The sequence below is a fragment of the Mercenaria mercenaria genome, chromosome 1, assembly GCF_021730395.1.
Source record: "Mercenaria mercenaria strain notata chromosome 1, MADL_Memer_1, whole genome shotgun sequence".
NCBI classification, from domain to species: domain Eukaryota; kingdom Metazoa; phylum Mollusca; class Bivalvia; order Venerida; family Veneridae; genus Mercenaria; species Mercenaria mercenaria.
This window is the reverse complement of record NC_069361.1, coordinates 3,878,406-3,902,158: the sequence shown is the minus strand read 5'-3', so window position 1 is coordinate 3,902,158 and position 23,753 is coordinate 3,878,406. Positions and strand designations below refer to the sequence as shown.

At 35.2% G+C, this 23,753-nt stretch overlaps 2 protein-coding genes across 2 annotated transcripts; one reads left to right on the top strand and one right to left on the bottom strand.

Annotated features, from left to right (window-relative positions):
- Positions 1–2,812: 2,812 nt before the first annotated feature.
- On the bottom strand, positions 2,813–22,726 carry LOC123545141 (uncharacterized). The gene is made up of 5 exons (XM_045331453.2): positions 22,489–22,726; positions 20,533–20,653; positions 14,099–14,196; positions 13,250–13,769; positions 2,813–3,597 (listed from the first exon to the last, which is right to left on the bottom strand). Exons 1-5 carry the CDS (start codon positions 22,612–22,614, stop codon positions 3,242–3,244), a joined length of 1,221 nt encoding a protein of 406 aa, XP_045187388.2. The 5' UTR covers positions 22,615–22,726; the 3' UTR covers positions 2,813–3,241.
- Positions 3,923–7,808, top strand: LOC123529836 (uncharacterized). The gene is made up of 2 exons (XM_053538261.1): positions 3,923–4,363; positions 5,075–7,808. Exon 2 carries the CDS (start codon positions 5,128–5,130, stop codon positions 6,169–6,171), a length of 1,044 nt encoding a protein of 347 aa, XP_053394236.1. The 5' UTR covers positions 3,923–4,363; positions 5,075–5,127; the 3' UTR covers positions 6,172–7,808.
- Positions 22,727–23,753: the final 1,027 nt, after the last annotated feature.

The window sequence follows — 23,753 nt, the reverse complement described above, 5'->3', positions numbered from 1 at the left end:
TTCTAGGGTGCCTCGAGTAAACGGATTTAATCTGACAGAATTACAACTCCAATATTGAAAAATTATGGTCGAATCCTGCGGGTCTGTTTTGAATTTTGCTCACTTCATTCAATAATAAACTTGGGGCAGAAGTAAAACCTACCTACATTTCTTCCACAATATGTAATCTAAAGAATGAAGGCAAAATAGAGAACTTTTACCGCATGTAACTCAGTATTTTTAAAGATGTCTAACTCTACCCCTTCTGTTTTAGAGGTAAATTCACTTTTAACAGCAAGAAATCGCATATGAAATGATTTTTCCCCATTTTTGTACAATAAATCAAAACCAAGTCTTGAAAGAAGTAAAAACTTACTAGAAAAAAAGGAAAACAGGGGGAAAAAAATTGGTCCCAGTGGGGCTTGAACCTACGCCCCCCTGAAAATTGCTGTCAAAGTAGGTTTATTGTAGGAATTGAATACTCTTCAAAAAGGAGGTACTCTATTATGGGCCTAATACCTTAATGGGCAAATTTAAGTGCAATCGGTACCCATGGCTTATCCGAATTTGTTTCCTTTCGCAAAACTGAAATTCACTTTCATGTTTTAGCTTTTTTAACCGATCTCCTACAACACTGAATGCCGTTTTTACTGTCCTGTTTTTCTCTGCCGTCTAGTTTCAAGTTTCGGATACAAATATTTTCATTAGGCATAGTTTTTGCTTGGATGTTGCTGCACAAGCCACTTATTCCACTTTCAAACTGTTTTTGTATCTAAGCTTACGACACCTCTTTCTCCAGCATACCTGTACTTTCTCTGTTAGTGTTTTTTTTTTTACCTTTGGGGCTAGTCCATATTGTTGTTAAATTCATTATGTGCCGTTTCAATGTCTGCTCCAACTACCTTTTAAACAGCAGTTTTGATACACGTTCTTAGAGTTTTAAGTCTTTCATTAACAACTTTATTTCGCATTGCTACGAATTCAGCTCTCATACAAGTAACAATATCATCAGTATAACTCCTATTATCAAAGTCATCTCATGGGTGTGGACGTTTATGTTATATTACTATCAACGTGTTCTTCGTGATATCCCTTTCCCTTGTTCTTAACTCTCACTGTGACTGGGGTGGACATGATCGTGTCCACAAAATCTTTGTCTATTGAAATGCACGGTAATGTCAGATAAAAAAAATCACAACATGCTGTGCTTAACGTTATTGTGTATTTAAAATTCAGTAAAAATATAACCTATATAAAATGCATGTTTGCAACAATATAATCTCATTTTAATGTCTCGCAAAAATTTATCTGTAATTTTATGCACAAAGTTGGCCCAATGGCGAAATTAGATGACCGCTTAGCTCAGTAGACAGGGCAGGCCGTGATCATGTTCCCTTGGTAATGCGTTTGTTTCCCATGCTAATTTGATGAAAGACCTGACGTGTCATTTCAGGACTTAAATACTGTTAAAACATGGTGCTTAACCCAAAGCAAACAAGAACACCGCAATGCGGAGCAATATATGCCCGAAGGTGTGACCTTGACCTTGTAGCTAGCCATCCAGAACATGCCCTCTGCACATCATCTCGATGTGGTGAACATTATGTAAAGAATCTTCGAAATCCTTCGAGGGGTTCAAGTTACAGAGCGATGACCTTTGACCCGTAAGTGTGACATTGACCTTGAGCGAGACATCCGGAACATGCGCTCTGCACGATGTCTCGATGTGGTGAACATTTGTGCCACATTTCTTTACAATCTTTCAAACAGTTAGCGGACACGAAACACACTCATAAATACGACTATTGACCCTAAAGTGTTACCTTGACCTTGAAGCGAGCCATCCAAAACATGCACTCTGCAGGTCGTCCCGATGTGGTGAACATTTGTGTCAAGTTCCTTCGAAATCCTTCAAGGGGTTCAAGAGTTACAGAGCGGACACGAAATTGTTGAAGGACAGATGGACACCGGGGGTATAACATAATACATCCCTTCGGGGTATAAACAGGTTCTGACGCTCATCTGAAATTTTTGGCTCTGTATATTGTCCTACCATGATTTTCTAAGTCCAAAAAGGGCCATAATTCTTGCAAAAAGCAATGTAGAGTTATGGTACTTGTTGTACATAGTCAACTTTTAATGGCGAATAACTGCTCCAAGTTTTAAAGCAATAGCTTTGACCGTTAAGGAGAAAAGATGACCTAGACATAAAATTTAACCAAAAAAAATCTGATATTTTCTAAGTCCAAAAGGGGCCATAATTCTTGCAAAAAGCAGGACGGAGTTATGTTTCTTGCTGTACAGAGTCAGCTTTTGATAGTGAACAAGTGTTGCAAGTTTTAAAGCAATAGCTTTGACAGTTTAGGAGAAAAGCTGACAAACACAAAACTTAACCAAGAAATCTGATTTTCTTAGTCCAAAAGGGGCCATAATTCTTGCAAAAAGCAGGATGGAGTTATGTTTCTTGTTGTACAGAGTCAGCTTCTGATGGTGAACAAGTGTTGCAAGTTTCAAAGCAATAGCTTTGATAGTTTAGGAGAAAAGTCGACCTAAACATAAAACTTAACCAAGAAATCTGATATTTTCTAAGTCCAAAAGGGGCCATAATTCTTGCAAAAAGCAGGATAGAGATACGTTTCTTGCTGTACAGAGTCAGCTTTTGATGATGAACAAGTGTTGCAAGTTTTAAAGCAATAGCTTTGGTAGTTTAGAAGAAAAGTTGACCTACACATAAAACTTAACAAGGCAATGGCAACGCCGATCAAGTGATGAAATAACTCATCATTTTTTTTTTCAAAAAATCAGATGAGCTAAAAAGATCAGAAATCAAGTATTATATTACAAAATGTATTTATTACTTAGCACATCCCAATTTTCACTGAAAAGATAATCTCTGAAAAAGCAATTATCTAGAGTATATCACAGTCCATTGTCAACTATGCTACTGGCCTCAGATGTCATGAGAACAAATAAATGCAAGTTAGTATACTGTAAAGTGGAATAACTTGTGTCAAATAATTTCATCAAACAGTCAAAGTAAATTATTTCCATTTCAGTATAAAGTAGCATAATATCATCAATGTACAAACAGAGCTATTGGCAAATTAAGTGTATCAGATCCTGTTGTTATGTAAAAATACAATTTACTAAATTGTATAAAATCAATCATGTTTTGCTATTCATTTTATTCAACACTATAGCAAGATCAACCCTGTTTTATATTATGCTGCAAAATGCTTATCTGTCAATAAAGATAGATATATCACATGACAGCACAATTCTTTGGTTGTGCCTGTGTAGGCTCCAGATCAAAGCTAGACTCTGTCGTCTGGTAACTTGTTACCTCCGACACAAAACTATCACAGTCTGAAATATTGTCAACGTCTCCCGTTGACAGACAAGACAACATCTTATGTTTGCTTTTACACTTGTAAAAGGCTTGCTGACATTCTTTCACATAGTATTCATACTTAGAATCAAGTTCTCTTGCTTTGGCAATCTGTTCATGTCGGGCAGGAACTTCGAGGGCTTTGGCACATTCCAAGGAACACACCCAGTGCTGAAAGGGCACACAGGTGTTTCCTAAATATGGATTCTTGAAAGTTATCACCTTGAATCCTAAAATTTTGAAAAAGATACTGTTGTGAATAGAACATATAAACATATCTATGACATGCTATAAAGTTTACATTCTGAGATATGTAAAACTGCCTAAAATGCAAGTATATCCTAACATTGGTCTATATTTAGTAAATAATTTACCGACAAAATGAACAACATTATATTCTACCTTATGATCTTAGTGTCACAAGATTTTTTATTATATGTACTTGTACTTCAAACTAGGACAAATAACAACCTAAAATTGTTTTCATCTGAAAATGTGAGGTCAACTGATGTGCTTCGAATTTAATCTAGCAACCCCAGATAATCCAATAATCTTGTAGTCAATCAAGTAAAACCAGGTAAAATCGATAGGGTCATTAGATTTAACATATTATATTTCTTATTATTTCCCAAAATACCATAATAAAACTTACATATAATTATTCAGAAATGAATTATCTTTCAAATGGTATAATTCTTAATAAAATCTGAAAAAAATAAAGATGATCGATAATTAGTTAAAAATCAATTATTGGTAATTATCGATCAATCTTCACACCTCGGCGCGGGTCAATAGACAAGGACAATGGTTTATGACAGTGTGTGTTTTCACATCCAATTGCGACAGGCTAATAATTCATGAATATTCATGAAGTGATATTATCCAATCACAGAAAAGAAAGGGCTACGTAATGGCGTTTGTTTGAGAAAAATCGGCCGGAAGCTATTTGTTCAAAAAATCGTCAAAGTTCACCTATTCTTACAGAAAAACTACAAGGTTTGTATTATCATAACGAATATCAAAATAAAGTGCATTTTCTCAGCTTTAAAATGATGCTAAATATATTGAAATCAGTTTAGATTTGACCCGTCGCAATTACGTTAGAAGTTCAGTAGTAGTCTGTTCCAAAATGGCGGGCGCGGTAAACAACGCGCCGCCATCTTGAAATCGCAATCGGCGAAACTACCTGAATTAAATCGCCGATATATAGTTAAATATTAGCATGAACGTAATGAAATAATAAAAATTGAATGAAAAACAGATAAATAATCAAATAAACTAAAAAATTATGCCGTTATAACAAACAATTTGATCGGAAAAAAGCTGAGAATGCACGACTTTTTTTTCGAAGAATTCCCGACATTAAATTTTTCACGAACGTCTTGAAGTTATACTTCTTTCTGCTAACATCACTTTTAATTTCTCGTCAAAATATTAAAGAAGACATAAATTTGATATTAAAGAATCTGATTATCGAAAAAAATATGTTGAAAAAGCAATAAATCTCGCCGAATTTAATGAAATTTGAAGGTGTCCGAAAACGAACCCGTCTAATTATTCAATGAAATTTCGTGTCCGCTTTTCGGATACTGACTAAAGAACTTGTTTTATTTTACATTTGTTAAATAATACACGGTTAATTGTACCTTGATAGTGATGAAATTAATTGTATGCAAGCTTTATAATTCTTTTTTTATACATTTTCAGGTTGTGCAATATATATATTGACATCCTAATGATGACTTAAACATCAACTTGAAATGGCAGGACAGTACCCTGGCCCATTTTGTGAGGAAGCTGGACTTCTGTCAGCAAATCTTATCCACAATGTGATAGAACCAAAACCTGAAGGAACCCTCAAACATGGCCATATTATTGAGCTGAAGAAATTTGCTGATGCATCAAAACTCCCTCTAACCAATCTCATTACCTGGCTAAATCAAATTGACAAAAAGACATGTGAAATTAAACAAGCCACGCTGTCTGTCCGCATCAAACGTGTTATTGAAACAAACAAAAAGTTGCTACACAAAAAGAAAGTAGCTGGATTCAAGACTTCGAACGAGTACCAGAATTCTCCGTTCATTCCTTTGACTGTCTCGCTGTCAGGAAACACGACAACCAAAGTTAACAATAATGAGACTTGTGTTGAAAAAAGTAAAACAGAAAGTGAAATGTCTGATCCAAAGAAAGTTACTTCAAAACAAGATGATTATTCAGAATTAGAGAAATGTGTAAGCAAAGAACCCTTAGTTGAGGAATTAAAAACAAAGAACATGTTACAGTACCAAATCAGTAAACAGCAAAAAATGCTTAGTAAAATGAAATCACTTGTAAGTTCTGAACGCGAACAGCTTGGGCAGTTGAAGTCGACAAAAGGACATTTTTCTGTCCGAAACGTAACAAAACGAGATGCCCTTGCTGCTAAGAATAGAAAACTACTCCGAGAAGCACAGGCTACTATTGCAAAACAGAAGAAACTGATAGAAGACATTGAAGCACGAAACTTAAAACTTTCTCAAGAGGATGAAAGACTGAAACATGAGTTATTGAACAGTTGTTGTAATGAAAGTAACAGTTATGAACAATCAGACACTCACTCCTTTGAACACCAGATGAAAAAGAAAATGCTTGAGAATGAAATGTATGTGGAAAATTTGTTGACTGAAAATGAAAGCTTGAGAAAAAAGGTCAGTCGGCAGTTGTCCGATAAAAATAATGCCAAAAGGTCTGTAAGGTATTTTAAAAAAAATGTCAATACACTTCGCAGTGAAATAAAACAAGAAATCAAATTAAAACCCTGACACAGACTGTCGCAGAGAAACAGAAAGAAATTGATCAGCTGCAGATTGAAAATGAGTTTTTAAAAGATGATAAGAAACAAAAGTATGAAACAAAGAACTCTGATGGGTCTTTCAATGATAGTATAAGACTGTGTGTAATTGAATTAGCTGGACTTGAAGTAGCAGTTGAGAAAGTCTCCCAAGTAATTCAAGTTATTTCCAGGCACATGTTTTCTCGTGAAATAAGTAAAGCAGACCTCCCAACTAGCTCAACTGTCCAAACAATTGTTGATGAAGGTCACTTTTTAGCAAAGACTTATATTTCAACAGTTATTGATGCTGCTGAAAGTTTCGGTTTAAACAGAGATGGAACTTCGCGCAAAAAGCAGAAGATAGTTGACACGTCGGTAACCTTAGACACAGGTGATGTGATGAGTTTGGGCTTCACTCGTGTTGCACATGAAAGTGCTAAAACAATAAACAGTGTAACTAAGAACAGCATAGATGAACTTGCCAAGTTGAATAGTACATTTTGTTCAGACAAAAATGATACAGCAAATACTAATGAAGAGTACATTAGAAACACCCTGCATAAACTCGCCTTCAGCATGTCCGACAGAGCAAGCAATGAAAAACTAGCGGATAAACTTCTCGATGAGTGGAGAGATGAAGTTCTGGAAACTTGTGAAAATAAAGACAAAACAACTGTCAAACACTTCCACTGCATGGCACATGTATTGTTGGGATTCCACAAGTATGCATGCACCGACGTTAAATCAGTTGAAACAAGTTTAGCTAAAGAAAGTGGTCCACTTGGACGTGACAGCCTTCCTGCGTTTAAATATTGGCGTTCGTCGGGCACAGTTGTTGAACGTGTGGTACGCACAACTGCAGAAACATTTGGTCCTGCTGGTGACCATCTGGGATTAAAAGACAGATGGGATGCGGATTGCAGTCAAAAGGGTGTCAAGTCTGTCCTGGGTAATTATCGTGACAACCGTTTCAACGGCATATTTCAAACTTCGGCTGAGGTGCTAGTCCATGCAGATCAAATGCTTGATGTGCTTAGCACAGTGAAAAATCCAAACCGGAAGCTTCAAGCGGTTAAAGCAGACCTTCAGTGTGAAAAAGTAAGAACTCTCCTTCAATGTTTTGGTCTGTTTTATGTTAAGCTGACAGGACCATACTGGAACCTTGTTACTTCTGGTGCAGTGCCTTACCTTCTCTTGTACAGTCATATCCAAGCTATCGCCGCATACTTGAAATCCTGTTCTGAAGATCCAGCCACACTCCTCAACCCAGAAGGACACTGGGAAGCAAATGATGCTCATGGTATAGCAGACATTCCCTACAAGCAGCGTTTCATAGAAACTGTTTTTGAAGTAAATGACCAGACCAAAGAACTGCTTTATCAAATGATTAAAACTGTAAGTACAGCAATGCTGAAGTGTATAGAGAAGCAGTTAATTGACTTTCTACCAGGAGGGCAGTTCAGTGAAAAACCCTGTCAGGAGGACCTCAGAAGAACCAGTTATGCCCACTCGACAAACCTCGGATGTGAACACCATTTTGGTGACCTTGACAGCAGTCAGAAGCGTCGTCCTAATGCATCCATGCATCACCATTCGACTGTACAGCTCTTGAAAAGAAACAGAAAACCATGATCGGATGGCTTGCAGAAATGTCCGAGTCTGAAAGGCAGGTTGTTTTAAAAAAAGCACGGCAAGGCGGACGAAATCTGAGAAAAATTCACATGCAAGCAGAAAAAGAAGTGATAGATGAAATAAGTAACGACATGATCAATGAAAAAAACAAAAAACAAGCAAAAAAAGGAAGCGAAATGTAGAAACTGAATGTGAACAAAATTTTGTTGATGATGCGGATGAGATAACCAAAGACTTACTTCCAATCCATGAACCATACAATGAAAATGAATACGTAATCGTAGCATACCAAGACCAGTGGTATCCTGGGTGTGTTCAAAAATTGGCAGAACAGCAAATTGTAGTAAATTTTATGTGTCCAACACGGAAGGCAGGGCATTTTATTTGGCCCGCGAGAAAAGATGTACAGACAGTATGTAATGAGTTTGTCATTAAAAGAAATTTTGTCCCGGAATGTCTGAACTCTGGGCGCCTGTGGAAAATTGTTGACTTCGAGGAAGTAGAGGATTTATACAAAAAATATTGTAAGGTGTATTTTTAATGTCAAGCCAAGTATCAGCAATGAAACAAATGATTGTAACATGTCACTGTGATATATTTATTTAATAATGTGTGTTTATATAAAATATCATGTTGTGATTTATATCTTAATTTCATCAAGACAAATTATGTTAGGAGATAGTCATATAATGACGCAACAAATTTTTAAACGCAAAATGCATTTAACAAATCCAAAATGTGTTAATGAAAACATTTCAGCAACATTTGTTAACTTATTGCACTGTCACTGTGATATATCTAACTTATTGAATTTGTTTTATGTTATCATTCATTTCATGTAAAAATGTTGATTTCTCATTGATTTTATGTATGTTGTAAATGTACGAATAAAATTTAAAATAAACACCCGTCATTTTGATGTGAAAATGTCAGATTTACCCCTTAGGCATGAGTCAGAGATATAAAATAACAGCAGAACTGAATTCAGCATGAAATTTTACATTACAGTGCAAATTTTTATAAAGATATCTCTATGAATAAAAAAGTTATGTTAATTTAACTGAAAAATCTTGAATTTTCGGTTCCGTCGATTGACCGCGAAAATGCAGAAAGTCTTTGAAAAAGATGACCAAATTCTGTCGAAAAATCAAAACTTAAATTTGGCATAACTTTTGTTTCAGTTGAGATATCTTCAAAATTTAAACTGTTCTGTGTTTCTTTTAAAAGGCTCTTTCAAATAAGTTTAAAATAAAGGTAAAAAAGTAATTTTGAAAATTTAGCTGTGGTTGCTATTTAATCCCAATTAAAGAAATAAAAAAATTTCTACAATGAAGAATTTTATTAAAGCATTTTTTTCAAATCATTATCATATCCAAAGTAAATTCACCTATAAAAGACAGGATTGTGTCCTTGACTTTTTATAAGACAAATATGAAACTACTGGTCAATTTTCACAACTGGCTTCTATGGGAAAGTTAGATATTAAATTGTTGAAGTTGAAGATCAATCATACAACCAGTCCATGTGCTGAAGTTTTCACAATTCCCAAAATACCAGTAAGAGTTCTTACATTGCTGTTTACTTTAGGTTATCAGTTTGAATTATCTTATGTCCAGTATTACAAAACAAGAGCTGTCGGAGGACAGCAACGCTCGACTATTCAACAGCCTTGTCGACTGAATGAATAAGGAAGTCGAAAAAGGGACATAATTTAGTAAAAAAGCAAAATAGGGTTATGGAACCTACATAGTGCTTATCAGCTCATGACAGTGGACAAGTGTGTGAAGTTTCAATCCATTCCCATTAGTGGGTACTGATATACCAGCTTACATATAGGAATTTAACCAAAAACTCCTAAGTTGAAAAAGGGGCATAATTTTGTAAAATGCGAAGTTGAGTTATTGACCCTTTGCATTGCATGTCATATCATGACAGTTAACAAGCGTGTGAAATTTCAATCCTTTCCCATTAGTGGATACTGAGATACCAGCTAACATACAAAAACTTAACCAAAAATTTTTATGTTGAAAAAGGGGCATAATTTTGTAAAAAAGCAAAATAAAGTTATGGGACCTGCTTTGTGCATGTCAGATCATGACAGTAAATAAGTGTGTGAAGTTTCAATCCATTCCAATTAGAGAGTACTGAGATACCAGCTTACATACAAAACCTTAACCAAAAAATTCTAAGTCGAAAAAGGGGCATAATTTTGTAAAAAAGCAAAATAGAGTTATGGAACCTGTACAATGTAAGTCAGTTTATCACAGTAAATAAGTGTGTGAAGTTTCAATCCATTCCCACAAGTGGTTACTGAGATACCAGCTTACATACAAAACCTTAACCAAAAGTTTCTAAGTCGAAAAAGGGGCATAATTTTGAAAAAAAAGCAAAATAAAGTTATGGGACCTGCTTTGTGCATGTCAGATCATGATAGTAAATAAGTGTGTGAAGTTTCAATCCATTCCAATTAGAGAGTACTGAGATACCAGCTTACATACAAAACCTTAACCAAAAAGTTCTAAATCGAAAAAGGGGCATAATTTTGTAAAAAAGCAAAATAGAGTTATGGAACCTGTGCAATGTAAGTCAGTTTATCACAGTAAATAAGTGTGTGAAGTTTCAATCCATTCCCACAAGTGGTTACTGAGATACCAGCTTACATACAAAACCTTAACCAAAAGTTTCTAAATCGAAAAAGGGGCATAATTTTGAAAACAAGAGCTGTCCGTAAGACAGCCAAGCTCGACTATTAGAAATATTGTCCCAGAAGCAGGAAAATATTACCCAAAAAGGTTAAATATCAAAGAGTTTTAAGTTCAAAAGGCGGAATAATTTGACCAAAATGCATATCAGTTATGGGACTTGCTGCTATCAACTAGTTTTATAACCCCGAAGGCACATGTGAAGTTTCAATTCAATATCTGCATCAGTTTTGGAGATAGAAACTTGCATGTAAAACTTTAACCAGAATTTTCAAAGTCCTAAAGGGGGCATAATTTGCCCAAAATACATGCCAGAGTTATGGGACTCGATCCAGTGAGGTTAGTAATTGATCTAGAAAAAGAAAAAATAAGTTTCAAATCTATATGCCTTTTAGTAATAGCTGTATGTACTTGCACACAAAACTTTAACCAGAATTTGCTAAGTCCAAAAGGGGACATAATTTGGCCAAAATGAAGGTCAGAGTTATGGGACTTGCTGCTATCAACTAGTTTTATAACCCCGAAGACACATGTGAAGTTTCAAATCAATATCTGCATTAGTTTTGGAGATAATAACTTGCATGTAAAACTTTAACCAAAATTTTTTAAGTCTAAAAGACGGCATAATTTGCTCAAAAAACATGTCAGAGTTATGGGACTTGACCCAGTGAGGTTGGTAATTGATCTAGAAAAAGAAAAAATAAGTTTCAAATCTATATGCCTTTTAGAAATAGCTGTATGTACTTGCACGCAAAAATTTAACCAGAATTTTCTAAGTCCAAAAGGGGGCATAATTTGGCCAAAATGAAGGTCAGAGTTATGGGACTTGCTGCTATCAACTAGATTTATAACCCCGAAGACACATGTGAAGTTTCAAATCAATATCTGCATTAGTTTTGGAGATAGTAACTTGCATGTAAAACTTTAACCAAAATTTTCTAAGTCTAAAAGGGGGCATAATTTGCTCAAAATACATGTCAGAGTTATGGGTCTTAACCCAGTGAGGTTGGTAATTGATCTAGAAAAAGAAAAAAAATAAGTTTCAAATCTATATGCCTTTTAGAAATAGCTGTATGTACTTGCACGCAAAACTTTAACCAGAATTTTCTAAGTCCAAAAGGGGGCATAATTTGGCCAAAATGAAGGTCAGAGTTATGGGACTTGCTGCTATCAACTAGTTTTATAACCCCGAAGACACATGTGAAGTTTCAAATCCATATCTGCATTAGTTTTGGAGATAGTAACTTGCATGTAAAACTTTAACCAAAATTTTCTAAGTCCAAAAGGGGGCATAATTTGCTCAAAATACATGTCAGAGTTATGGGACTTGACCCAGAGAGGTTGGTAATTGACCTAGAAAAAGAAAAAATAAGTTTCAAAGCTATATGCCTTTAATTGATGGCTGTATGTACTTGCATGCAAAAACTTAACCAAGGTGTGACGCCGACGCCGACGCCAGGGTGAGTAGAATAGCTAGACTATTCTTCGAATAGTCGAGCTAAAAAGCAAAATAAAGTTATGGGACCTGCTTTGTGCATGCCAGATCATGATAGTGAATAAGTGTGTGAAGTTTCAATCCATTCCAATTAGAGAGTACTGAGATACCAGCTTACATACAAAACCTTAACCAAAAAGTTCTAAGTCGAAAAAGGGGCATAATTTTGTAAAAAAGCAAAATAGAGTTATGGAACCTGTGCAATGTAAGTCAGTTTATTACAGTAAATAAGTGTGTGAAGTTTCAATCCATTCCCACAAGTGGTTACTGAGATACCAGCTTACATACAAAACCTTAACCAAAAATTTCTAAGTCGAAAAAGGGGCATAATTTTGAAACAAAGCAAAATAGAGTTATGGAACCTGTGCAATGTAGGTCAGTTTATCACAGTGAATAAGTGTGTGAAGTTTCAATCCATTCCAACAAGTGGTTGCTGAGATACCAGCTTACATACAAAAACTTAACCAAATCGGGACGCGGACACGGACGCCGACGCATGGGCGAGTCCAATAGCTCTACTATTCTATGAATAGTCGAGCTAAAAAATCTGTGCACAGGGAGTACACCATAGCAGCACTTGTGAAATAACTGAGAAAAACAACATTGTTCTTGCTTTTTATCAACATCCAGTATTAATTTTCATTCATGTTATCATTTTTCAGGGTCATATATAGTACATGTATAGTATATAATAATATGCAAATGTTGGTGGAAATGAACATTTCTCCCCAAGTTTGGGGTGGTATATTTGAAGATTCAATAACCTTTTTACAATCAGGTCATTTCAAGACTGGACCGCCAAAAAGTATCACAAGTCTTAGATCTGCTTGTCATAGCAAACATCTCAAGTTATTGAGCTGGACTGTAATTTTGAGAGTACATGACTAAATTAAGGGAAGCTACTCTTTGAATACTGATCTAAACAGACTTGTTATACATGTGGACCTAGAAGAAACAGAGATAGCCACAAAGGTTTTAAAAACAAATTCTGCCTATCTTGATTATTTTTTATAGTCAAGGGCAATTACACTAAGAATATTGGTCTGAACTGGTTGGTTATCAAAATGTGATCATATTGTGTATGTATTTGGTCTTGATCCAAAACAGAATATAAGTCTGAAATTACCGAGTGCACACTTTCATCCAGCAGTCACCTGTCTTAAAAGGTCAATTATAATAAACTACTGTACATACTTTGTACAAAACAAACACCAAAAAAAGTTAAACAAAATGTATACCTGGTTTGTTACTGAGACAGGCTGTGGTACAGTTCTGGCAAATGTTGAACTGTTCATACACATCACAGATATAGTCCTTTAACACTGGGGCAACATTCTTATCAGTGAAGAAGTTCTTTTTGGATCCTATCAGAGTTTTTGCAGCCCAAAACGACAGTTTTAAAGGCTTCTTCAGCGAAAATTGTGTATTTCCAGTCAATGGCATGATCCTGCAGTACACATCTGTATGATACCACATGAAAGTGGATTTAAAATAATTATGGTTGCCATGGCGATGGACTGTCTCAATATTTGGCATCTGAAGGAGAAATCCTGGTAGTGCATCGAGTAAGTTATTGTCCAACAGTAGAGTGCGTAGACTAGTACAGAATGTCAATGTGTGGGGAATAGATTGCACATGTAGGCGATTATTTGTCAGGGCAAGATATTTTAACTTCTGGAGATGGCCTATATCAGGAGGTATATCATAAAGACAGTTGAACTTCAGTGAAAGGTAGCGAATATTGGCACATTTGAAAATCTGCAAACAAAAAAAATCATGTAAATTTAAAATCTAAATATACAAAGTTAATGTTCATTGATCAGACAAAAAAAATCAGTTTTTATACATGAAGCTCTACAGCTGAAAACTGGCCAACACCGCATAAAATCTGTCTCTGAAGTTAATGCTTTCATATGATAAATATATATATATATATATATTGCTCCTATCATAATATTGTCATAAATACCAGCATAAAATACAGGAATGTGAAGTCTTATTTTATATGTCATAAAAAATTTCCAGTATAAAATTACTTTTATGCAGTACTATTAGATTAAAACATTCAATTTTTTTATGTTGATTACCTCTTTAGGTAATTTATTGTCTTCTCCGTACTTGAAGATACTATCCAGATGAAACTCAGTGAAGTGATTCATGTTGATGTAGGTGGTCAACAGTGTTTCTGAAACAATATCAAAACATACAAATACAAGTAAAACCTCCTTTGCTGGTGAAATAATATTGTAAGCAATATCAGAAAATAATCAAAATTAATGAGAAAAGAAAGCACTGAGATAGGCAATGTTAGCTCATCTTTACAAAACATGACATATTATAATATGACATGGTTAATGATAACTACAGATATTTATTCAAAGTTTCTAAGTCTTTTTTTTAGCTTAAAGTAAGTGTCAACATGATGTGATATACAGGCAATTCTGACACCAAAAATTAAATTAGATATAATGTAACTTACGTAACATGTCAACACCGATGTCATTTTTATTCATCAATATGCATATAAAATGAATTTTGATTAAAAGTAACTTGAAAAAATGGACTTGCAACAATTGGCTGTAACTGAACAAAACTCATAATAGAATAATGACATTGTTTTACTTTTAACAGAAGTTCTCATTAATGCTAGAATTACATCCAAAAGCTGGCACAGTGCTTACCATTTGTTTTTACTGATCCAAAGTCTCATTATGTAATAAAGATATTTAAAGTACCTACACAACGTATTACCTAGGCTGATTTAAAACATTGGTCAGTTACATTTGTAACATAACTGGTGTTCCTGGATTCCATAAACATGTAAGCTGTGCCATGAGAAAACCAACATAGTGGCTAGCAACCACAGCTAAATTTTCAAAATTACTTTTTTACCTTTATTTTAAACTTATTTGAAAGAGCCTTTTAAAAGAAACACAGAACAGTTTAAATTTTGAAGATATCTCAACTGAAACAAAAGTTATGCCAAATTTAAGTTTTGATTTTTCGACAGAATTTGGTCATCTTTTTCAAAGACTTTCTGCATTTTCGCGGTCAATCGACGGAACCGAAAATTCAAGATTTTTCAGTTAAATTAACATAACTTTTTTATTCATAGAGATATCTTTATAAAAATTTGCACTGTAATGTAAAATTTCATGCTGAATTCAGTTCTGCTGTTATTTTATATCTCTGACTCATGCCTAAGGGGTAAATCTGACATTTTCACATCAAAATGACGGGTGTTTATTTTAAATTTTATTCGTACATTTACAACATACATAAAATCAATGAGAAATCAACATTTTTACATGAAATGAATGATAACATAAAACAAATTCAATAAGTTAGATATATCACAGTGACAGTGCAATAAGTTAACAAATGTTGCTGAAATGTTTTCATTAACACATTTTGGATTTGTTAAATGCATTTTGCGTTTAAAAATTTGTTGCGTCATTATATGACTATCTCCTAACATAATTTGTCTTGATGAAATTAAGATATAAATCACAACATGATATTTTATATAAACACACATTATTAAATAAATATATCACAGTGACATGTTACAATCATTTGTTTCATTGCTGATACTTGGCTTGACATTAAAAATACACCTTACAATATTTTTTGTATAAATCCTCTACTCCTCGAAGTCAACAATTTTCCACAGGCGCCCAGAGTTCAGACATTCCGGGACAAAATTTCTTTTAATGACAAACTCATTACATACTGTCTGTACATCTTTTCTCGCGGGCCAAATAAAATGCCCTGCCTTCCGTGTTGGACACATAAAATTTACTACAATTTGCTGTTCTGCCAATTTTGAACACACCCAGGATACCACTGGTCTTGGTATGCTACGATTACGTATTCATTTTCATTGTATGGTTCATGGATTGGAAGTAAGTCTTTGGTTATCTCATCCGCATCATCAACAAAATTTTGTTCACATTCAGTTTCTACATTTCGCTTCCTTTTTTTGCTTGTTTTTTTGTTTTTTTCATTGATCATGTCGTTACTTATTTCATCTATCACTTCTTTTTCTGCTTGCATGTGAATTTTTCTCAGATTTCGTCCGCCTTGCCGTGCTTTTTTTAAAACAACCTGCCTTTCAGACTCGGACATTTCTGCAAGCCATCCGATCATGGGTTTTCTGTTTCTTTTCAAGAGCTGTACAGTCGAATGGTGATGCATGGATGCATTAGGACGACGCTTCTGACTGCTGTCAAGGTCACCAAAATGGTGTTCACATCCGAGGTTTGTCGAGTGGGCATAACTGGTTCTTCTGAGGTCCTCCTGACAGGGTTTTTCACTGAACTGCCCTCCTGGTAGAAAGTCAATTAACTGCTTCTCTATACACTTCAGCATTGCTGTACTTACAGTTTTAATCATTTGATAAAGCAGTTCTTTGGTCTGGTCATTTACTTCAAAAACAGTTTCTATGAAACGCTGCTTGTAGGGAATGTCTGCTATACCATGAGCATCATTTGCTTCCCAGTGTCCTTCTGGGTTGAGGAGTGTGGCTGGATCTTCAGAACAGGATTTCAAGTATGCGGCGATAGCTTGGATATGACTGTACAAGAGAAGGTAAGGCACTGCACCAGAAGTAACAAGGTTCCAGTATGGTCCTGTCAGCTTAACATAAAACAGACCAAAACATTGAAGGAGAGTTCTTACTTTTTCACACTGAAGGTCTGCTTTAACCGCTTGAAGCTTCCGGTTTGGATTTTTCACTGTGCTAAGCACATCAAGCATTTGATCTGCATGGACTAGCACCTCAGCCGAAGTTTGAAATATGCCGTTGAAACGGTTGTCACGATAATTACCCAGGACAGACTTGACACCCTTTTGACTGCAATCCGCATCCCATCTGTCTTTTAATCCCAGATGGTCACCAGCAGGACCAAATGTTTCTGCAGTTGTGCGTACCACACGTTCAACAACTGTGCCCGACGAACGCCAATATTTAAACGCAGGAAGGCTGTCACGTCCAAGTGGACCACTTTCTTTAGCTAAACTTGTTTCAACTGATTTAACGTCGGTGCATGCATACTTGTGGAATCCCAACAATACATGTGCCATGCAGTGGAAGTGTTTGACAGTTGTTTTGTCTTTATTTTCACAAGTTTCCAGAACTTCATCTCTCCACTCATCGAGAAGTTTATCCGCTAGTTTTTCATTGCTTGCTCTGTCGGACATGCTGAAGGCGAGTTTATGCAGGGTGTTTCTAATGTACTCTTCATTAGTATTTGCTGTATCATTTTTGTCTGAACAAAATGTACTATTCAACTTGGCAAGTTCATCTATGCTGTTCTTAGTTACACTGTTTATTGTTTTAGCACTTTCATGTGCAACACGAGTGAAGCCCAAACTCATCACATCACCTGTGTCTAAGGTTACCGACGTGTCAACTATCTTCTGCTTTTTGCGCGAAGTTCCATCTCTGTTTAAACCGAAACTTTCAGCAGCATCAATAACTGTTGAAATATAAGTCTTTGCTAAAAAGTGACCTTCATCAACAATTGTTTGGACAGTTGAGCTAGTTGGGAGGTCTGCTTTACTTATTTCACGAGAAAACATGTGCCTGGAAATAACTTGAATTACTTGGGAGACTTTCTCAACTGCTACTTCAAGTCCAGCTAATTCAATTACACACAGTCTTATACTATCATTGAAAGACCCATCAGAGTTCTTTGTTTCATACTTTTGTTTCTTATCATCTTTTAAAAACTCATTTTCAATCTGCAGCTGATCAATTTCTTTCTGTTTCTCTGCGACAGTCTGTGTCAGGGTTTTAATTTGATTTCTTGTTTTTATTTCACTGCGAAGTGTATTGACATTTTTTTTAAAATACCTTACAGACCTTTTGGCATTATTTTTATCGGACAACTGCCGACTGACCTTTTTTCTCAAGCTTTCATTTTCAGTCAACAAATTTTCCACATACATTTCATTCTCAAGCATTTTCTTTTTCATCTGGTGTTCAAAGGAGTGAGTGTCTGATTGTTCATAACTGTTACTTTCATTACAACAACTGTTCAATAACTCATGTTTCAGTCTTTCATCCTCTTGAGAAAGTTTTAAGTTTCGTGCTTCAATGTCTTCTATCAGTTTCTTCTGTTTTGCAATAGTAGCCTGTGCTTCTCGGAGTAGTTTTCTATTCTTAGCAGCAAGGGCATCTCGTTTTGTTACGTTTCGGACAGAAAAATGTCCTTTTGTCGACTTCAACTGCCCAAGCTGTTCGCGTTCAGAACTTACAAGTGATTTCATTTTACTAAGCATTTTTTGCTGTTTACTGATTTGGTACTGTAACATGTTCTTTGTTTTTAATTCCTCAACTAAGGGTTCTTTGCTTACACATTCTCTAATTCTGAATAATCATCTTGTTTTGAAGTAACTTTCTTTGGATCAGACATTTCACTTTCTGTTTTACTTTTTTCAACACAAGTCTCATTATTGTTAACTTTGGTTGTCGTGTTTCCTGACAGCGAGACAGTCAAAGGAATGAACGGAGAATTCTGGTACTCGTTCGAAGTCTTGAATCCAGCTACTTTCTTTTTGTGTAGCAACTTTTTGTTTGTTTCAATAACACGTTTGATGCGGACAGACAGCGTGGCTTGTTTAATTTCACATGTCTTTTTGTCAATTTGATTTAGCCAGGTAATGAGATTGGTTAGAGGGAGTTTTGATGCATCAGCAAATTTCTTCAGCTCAATAATATGGCCATGTTTGAGGGTTCCTTCAGGTTTTGGTTCTATCACATTGTGGATAAGATTTGCTGACAGAAGTCCAGCTTCCTCACAAAATGGGCCAGGGTACTGTCCTGCCATTTCAAGTTGATGTTTAAGTCATCATTAGGATGTCAATATATATATTGCACAACCTGAAAATGTATAAAAAAAGAATTATAAAGCTTGCATACAATTAATTTCATCACTATCAAGGTACAATTAACCGTGTATTATTTAACAAATGTAAAATAAAACAAGTTCTTTAGTCAGTATCCGAAAAGCGGACACGAAATTTCATTGAATAATTAGACGGGTTCGTTTTCGGACACCTTCAAATTTCATTAAATTCGGCGAGATTTATTGCTTTTTCAACATATTTTTTTCGATAATCAGATTCTTTAATATCAAATTTATGTCTTCTTTAATTTTTGACGAGAAATTAAAAGTGATGTTAGCAGAAAGAAGTATAACTTCAAGACGTTCGTGAAAAATTTAATGTCGGGAATTCTTCGAAAAAAAAGTCGTGCATTCTCAGCTTTTTTCCGATCAAATTGTTTGTTATAACGGCATAATTTTTTAGTTTATTTGATTATTTATCTGTTTTTCATTCAATTTTTATTATTTCATTACGTTCATGCTAATATTTAACTATATATCGGCGATTTAATTCAGGTAGTTTCGCCGATTGCGATTTCAAGATGGCGGCGCGTTGTTTACCGCGCCCGCCATTTTTGGAACAGACTACTACTGAACTTCTAACGTAATTGCGACGGGTCAAATCTAAACTGATTTCAATATATTTAGCATCATTTTAAAGCTGAGAAAATGCACTTTATTTTGATATTCGTTATGATAATACAAACCTTGTAGTTTTTCTGTAAGAATAGGTGAACTTTGACGATTTTTTGAACAAATAGCTTCCGGCCGATTTTTCTCAAACAAAACGCCATTACGTAGCCCTTTCTTTTCTGTGATTGGATAATATCACTTCATGAATATTCATGAATTATTAGCCTGTCGCAATTGGATGTGAAAACACACACTGTCATAAACCATTGTCCTTGTCTATTGACCCGCGCCGAGGTGTGAAGATTGATCGATAATTACCAATAATTGATTTTTAACTAATTATCGATCATCTTTATTTTTTTCAGATTTTATTAAGAATTATACCATTTGAAAGATAATTCATTTCTGAATAATTATATGTAAGTTTTATTATGGTATTTTGGGAAATAATAAGAAATATAATATGTTAAATCTAATGACCCTATCGATTTTACCTGGTTTTACTTGATTGACTACAAGATTATTGGATTATCTGGGGTTGCTATAGTGGCTTTGCGACCAGCATGGATCCAGACCAGCCTGCGCATCCGCGCAGTCTGGTTAGGATCCATGCTGTTCGCTAATGGTTTCTCTAATTGCAATAGGCTTTGAAAGCGAACAGCATGGATCCTGACCAGACTGCGCAGATTGGTCTGGATCCATGCTGGTCGCAAAGCCACTATGTTGGTTTTCTCATGGCGCGGCTCATGTATTAGCCAGTCCTCCTCAAGTTACTGACAACTTCCCCACATGAATCAGGGGTACAGTACCATACAGGATAACTGACTTATGAAGAACATGTATCCAGTGGACCATCATGGAGAACACTGGCCGTGGATTTAAATAATTCAATAAGTTGCAAGTATTTTGTTCTTCATAAGGAGCTTACTTAGTTACTAACTTGGACACTATAGTGAAGTAAACAGTAAACAGCTAAAAAAAGAAAAACTCATAAAAACCTCCAGTTCTCCTGAGATAGTGTTTCTTTTCCTTTTCAATCTCATCTCTGACTAGTTGCAACAGGTAGCGTGGACGCTGATGCAAGGCTACAGACAGGTACCATAACTCCCTCGGAATATCCTGCAAGTAACAAATAAGTTATGTCATTAAATATCCAGGCTGGTAATCACTAATCAGCAGCAAATTTTCGAGACATTGAAACTAATGTTTCTTGACCAGAACATTTAATCCTGTTAGCTGTATATAGGTTACACTATACCAATTCAGTTCCTCCTTTATTTCATATAAACAATGAAATCTAGAGACCTTATTTTCAGTACTTTAGAGCATTTCAATAGTATTTGAAGAAATGATTATGTTCATTCAGATAGACATATTAAAAGATATGCATTTTTCATAGTTTTCATGACAAGAGCAAAACCCTCAGGCTTACTGAAAATATCAGAAAAAAAATCTATGCAGAAAGATTCAATATAATCGCACATGACTAGATTTTCCCGTCAGATCTAGGCAGCGCCTAATTTCAGATCAGAGATACAGTGAATGTGTATCAAAACTTTAACCCTATATTTTAAGTAAAATGGGAGATAATTCATCAAACATAGGTGCCAGAGTTATGACCCTTGTGTCAAATGATGTGGAACAACTATTTTAAGTCTGAATCAAATCCTAGACCAACTAATTGTATGCTGGTCAATACGTCTTCTCCACGTACAACTTACTTAAGATTCAAAACAATGCGGAATGTTTTCCTTTTATGTGTATATAACCAGTGACACAAATCGCGTTGCTAACTTTGAAGGCTTCAAATACATATTTAAACCAAATTTTTCACACTAAAAATTACATGTCTGGAAAGCTCATTCCAAATACAATAATGTCCTTACTAATGAGAAAACCTCTGTTTTGTAGGCAAACACTTTGAAACTCCATGTATGTCAGTGTGTTTTTCACTTACACCATTAAATTTCTACCTCAGTCATGTAAAATTGTGTATAGATCGGTTTATTTTTAAACCCTGTTATACGTTCTGCACATTTCATTGGTTATACATTTATACAATTCAAATTTTCAATATGTATATGGAAGGTGGTATGGTAGATTTAAATTAACATGCAATTTTTTTAACTATTATCAGGTCAGAGACATCCCCTGGATTGAGAGACATTCTCTCGATCTAAACATTGTCTCTCATTCGAAAGACAAAATGTCTTTCAATCGAAAGACTCAAATTAGCTTAAGCAATGAAAATCATTGAAAGAGTAATTAAAACTCTCTTTTTAGAATGCGCAAATTTATTTCAAATATAGAAAATTATCTTTCTTTTATCAAATTTTCAAAATCAAAATTATTTTGGGAATTTTGTTTAAGCATTGTAATGCTTAAGCAAACTTCTATGACAATGTGTTTCTTGTAAAGTTTACTTGAAATAACAAGTTGTTTCAATGAATAAATAATGCGACTGTAATGAAATGATTGTTTTAATAATGATTTCATGTTTTTTCAACACTTAAGCTAAATACAGTCTTTAAATCGAAAGACATTTTGTCTTTCAAACGAGAGACAATGTTTAGATCTAGAGACAGTCTCTCAATCCAGGGAAAGTCTCCGACCTGATTATTACTTTAATTATGGCGTTTTTAAATTACATACGTAAAACTATAAATAATAAAGTTTAATCATGTTCATTTCCACAACAGTTTTGATCCTAACTACTTGAGACGCAGACATCAGTAAATGTCAATCTGTAAAATTGGTCTGCCTTGCAGTCGAAAAACTGAGAGTGAGACTACATCAAATCCATGGAACCGAATACCGGACTTTGCAGAACCTTTAACGATGTGTTTAAACCAACAGCAAGGCTGAACATTTGGAAGTGGCCTATAAACTTAAAATCACTACATTATATTACTGCGTGCTGGCAACGTAAACAATAGCTAACAGTAATTGTTTACCCCGAAACTATCAACCCCATGTTCCTCCCTTTCTTTCAGCTTCTCCCTCCATTCTTGCCATTCTTCTGGGTGCTGATTAAAGCGCTTGAAGAGGAGAAGCTCATAACCGTTAAAGACATTGCACATTACTGGTCTGTAACATAAAATTGTTAAACCGTATCTGTTTTTTTTCTTTCTTTCTTCGTCAACACGGAAGTATTTTGTGTTTTCGCAACATCTTTGACAGTCCGAGGAATGCCGAACAATGGTTTGGTAAAATACGTTCTTACTAACCAGTCGTTGTCGTCAACATACAGAGGCCCTGGAAAGGCCCAATTTTATTTTCTTGTTCAAATATAGGACGTTTCGGGTAACTTTTGACTGTCGCTTTACTACAACTATAAAATATCAGATCATAAAATAAGTCATCCCGATAATCTTTTGACTTTTTTCTCACTAACATTTTAATCATGACTAGAACATTATTCCAGTCTTACTTATCCTGACATGTTTTCACTGTCAGGTTTTATCTCTCTCTCACCTATTTATTAACAATCCGACGTGCACTTATTTCCTGCCTCTAACACTTGCGAGAGGGGTTGGCAGTATCCAGAGATAGATGAGTAAGGCAGCTTAGGCTCATTTATCATTGTAGGTCATCCTCGGCCAATTCCCAATAACACAGCTTTAATAATGAACAAACTGCGAAGGAAAACATTACCTTGACTAGTGAAAACTACCGCAAAAGCGCCCTGCTCGCACGTAATTATGCCACCGGTCAACGCTTACGTTGAGACTTGCTTACTTTGAGAATGAACTGACTGTTAAGTACATGTACTTTAACACAGAATTACGTTACTTCAAAGTTGTAATCTAGAGACTAATTCAATAAAATGGCACAAATGCTAAAGATTGTTTTAAAAGGCATGTTCTGATCTCTATAGTCTGGCCTGGTTTGATATATGGCCTGATGAGCAAATTTAATCTTATAAATGCTAGATTGGGCTAGACCAGCCTTTATTTTGCAAAAAAACCCCAACATATTGTAGTAAAATACCCCAGTTTCTACCGAGGATCGAACCCGGACCTCATGATTAATAGGCAGACACACTATAACCACGTTGCTAAAGCAATTGTAAAGGCTTAACCCAACAGCAAGCCCAAACGGAGGCTGTTGGACGTGGCCATATATACCTATATAATAACTACAATATATACCAATATCTGTATTTCACGGCTTTTAAAAGCTGCTACAAGTCAAACAAACATAATTAAAACGTACATTA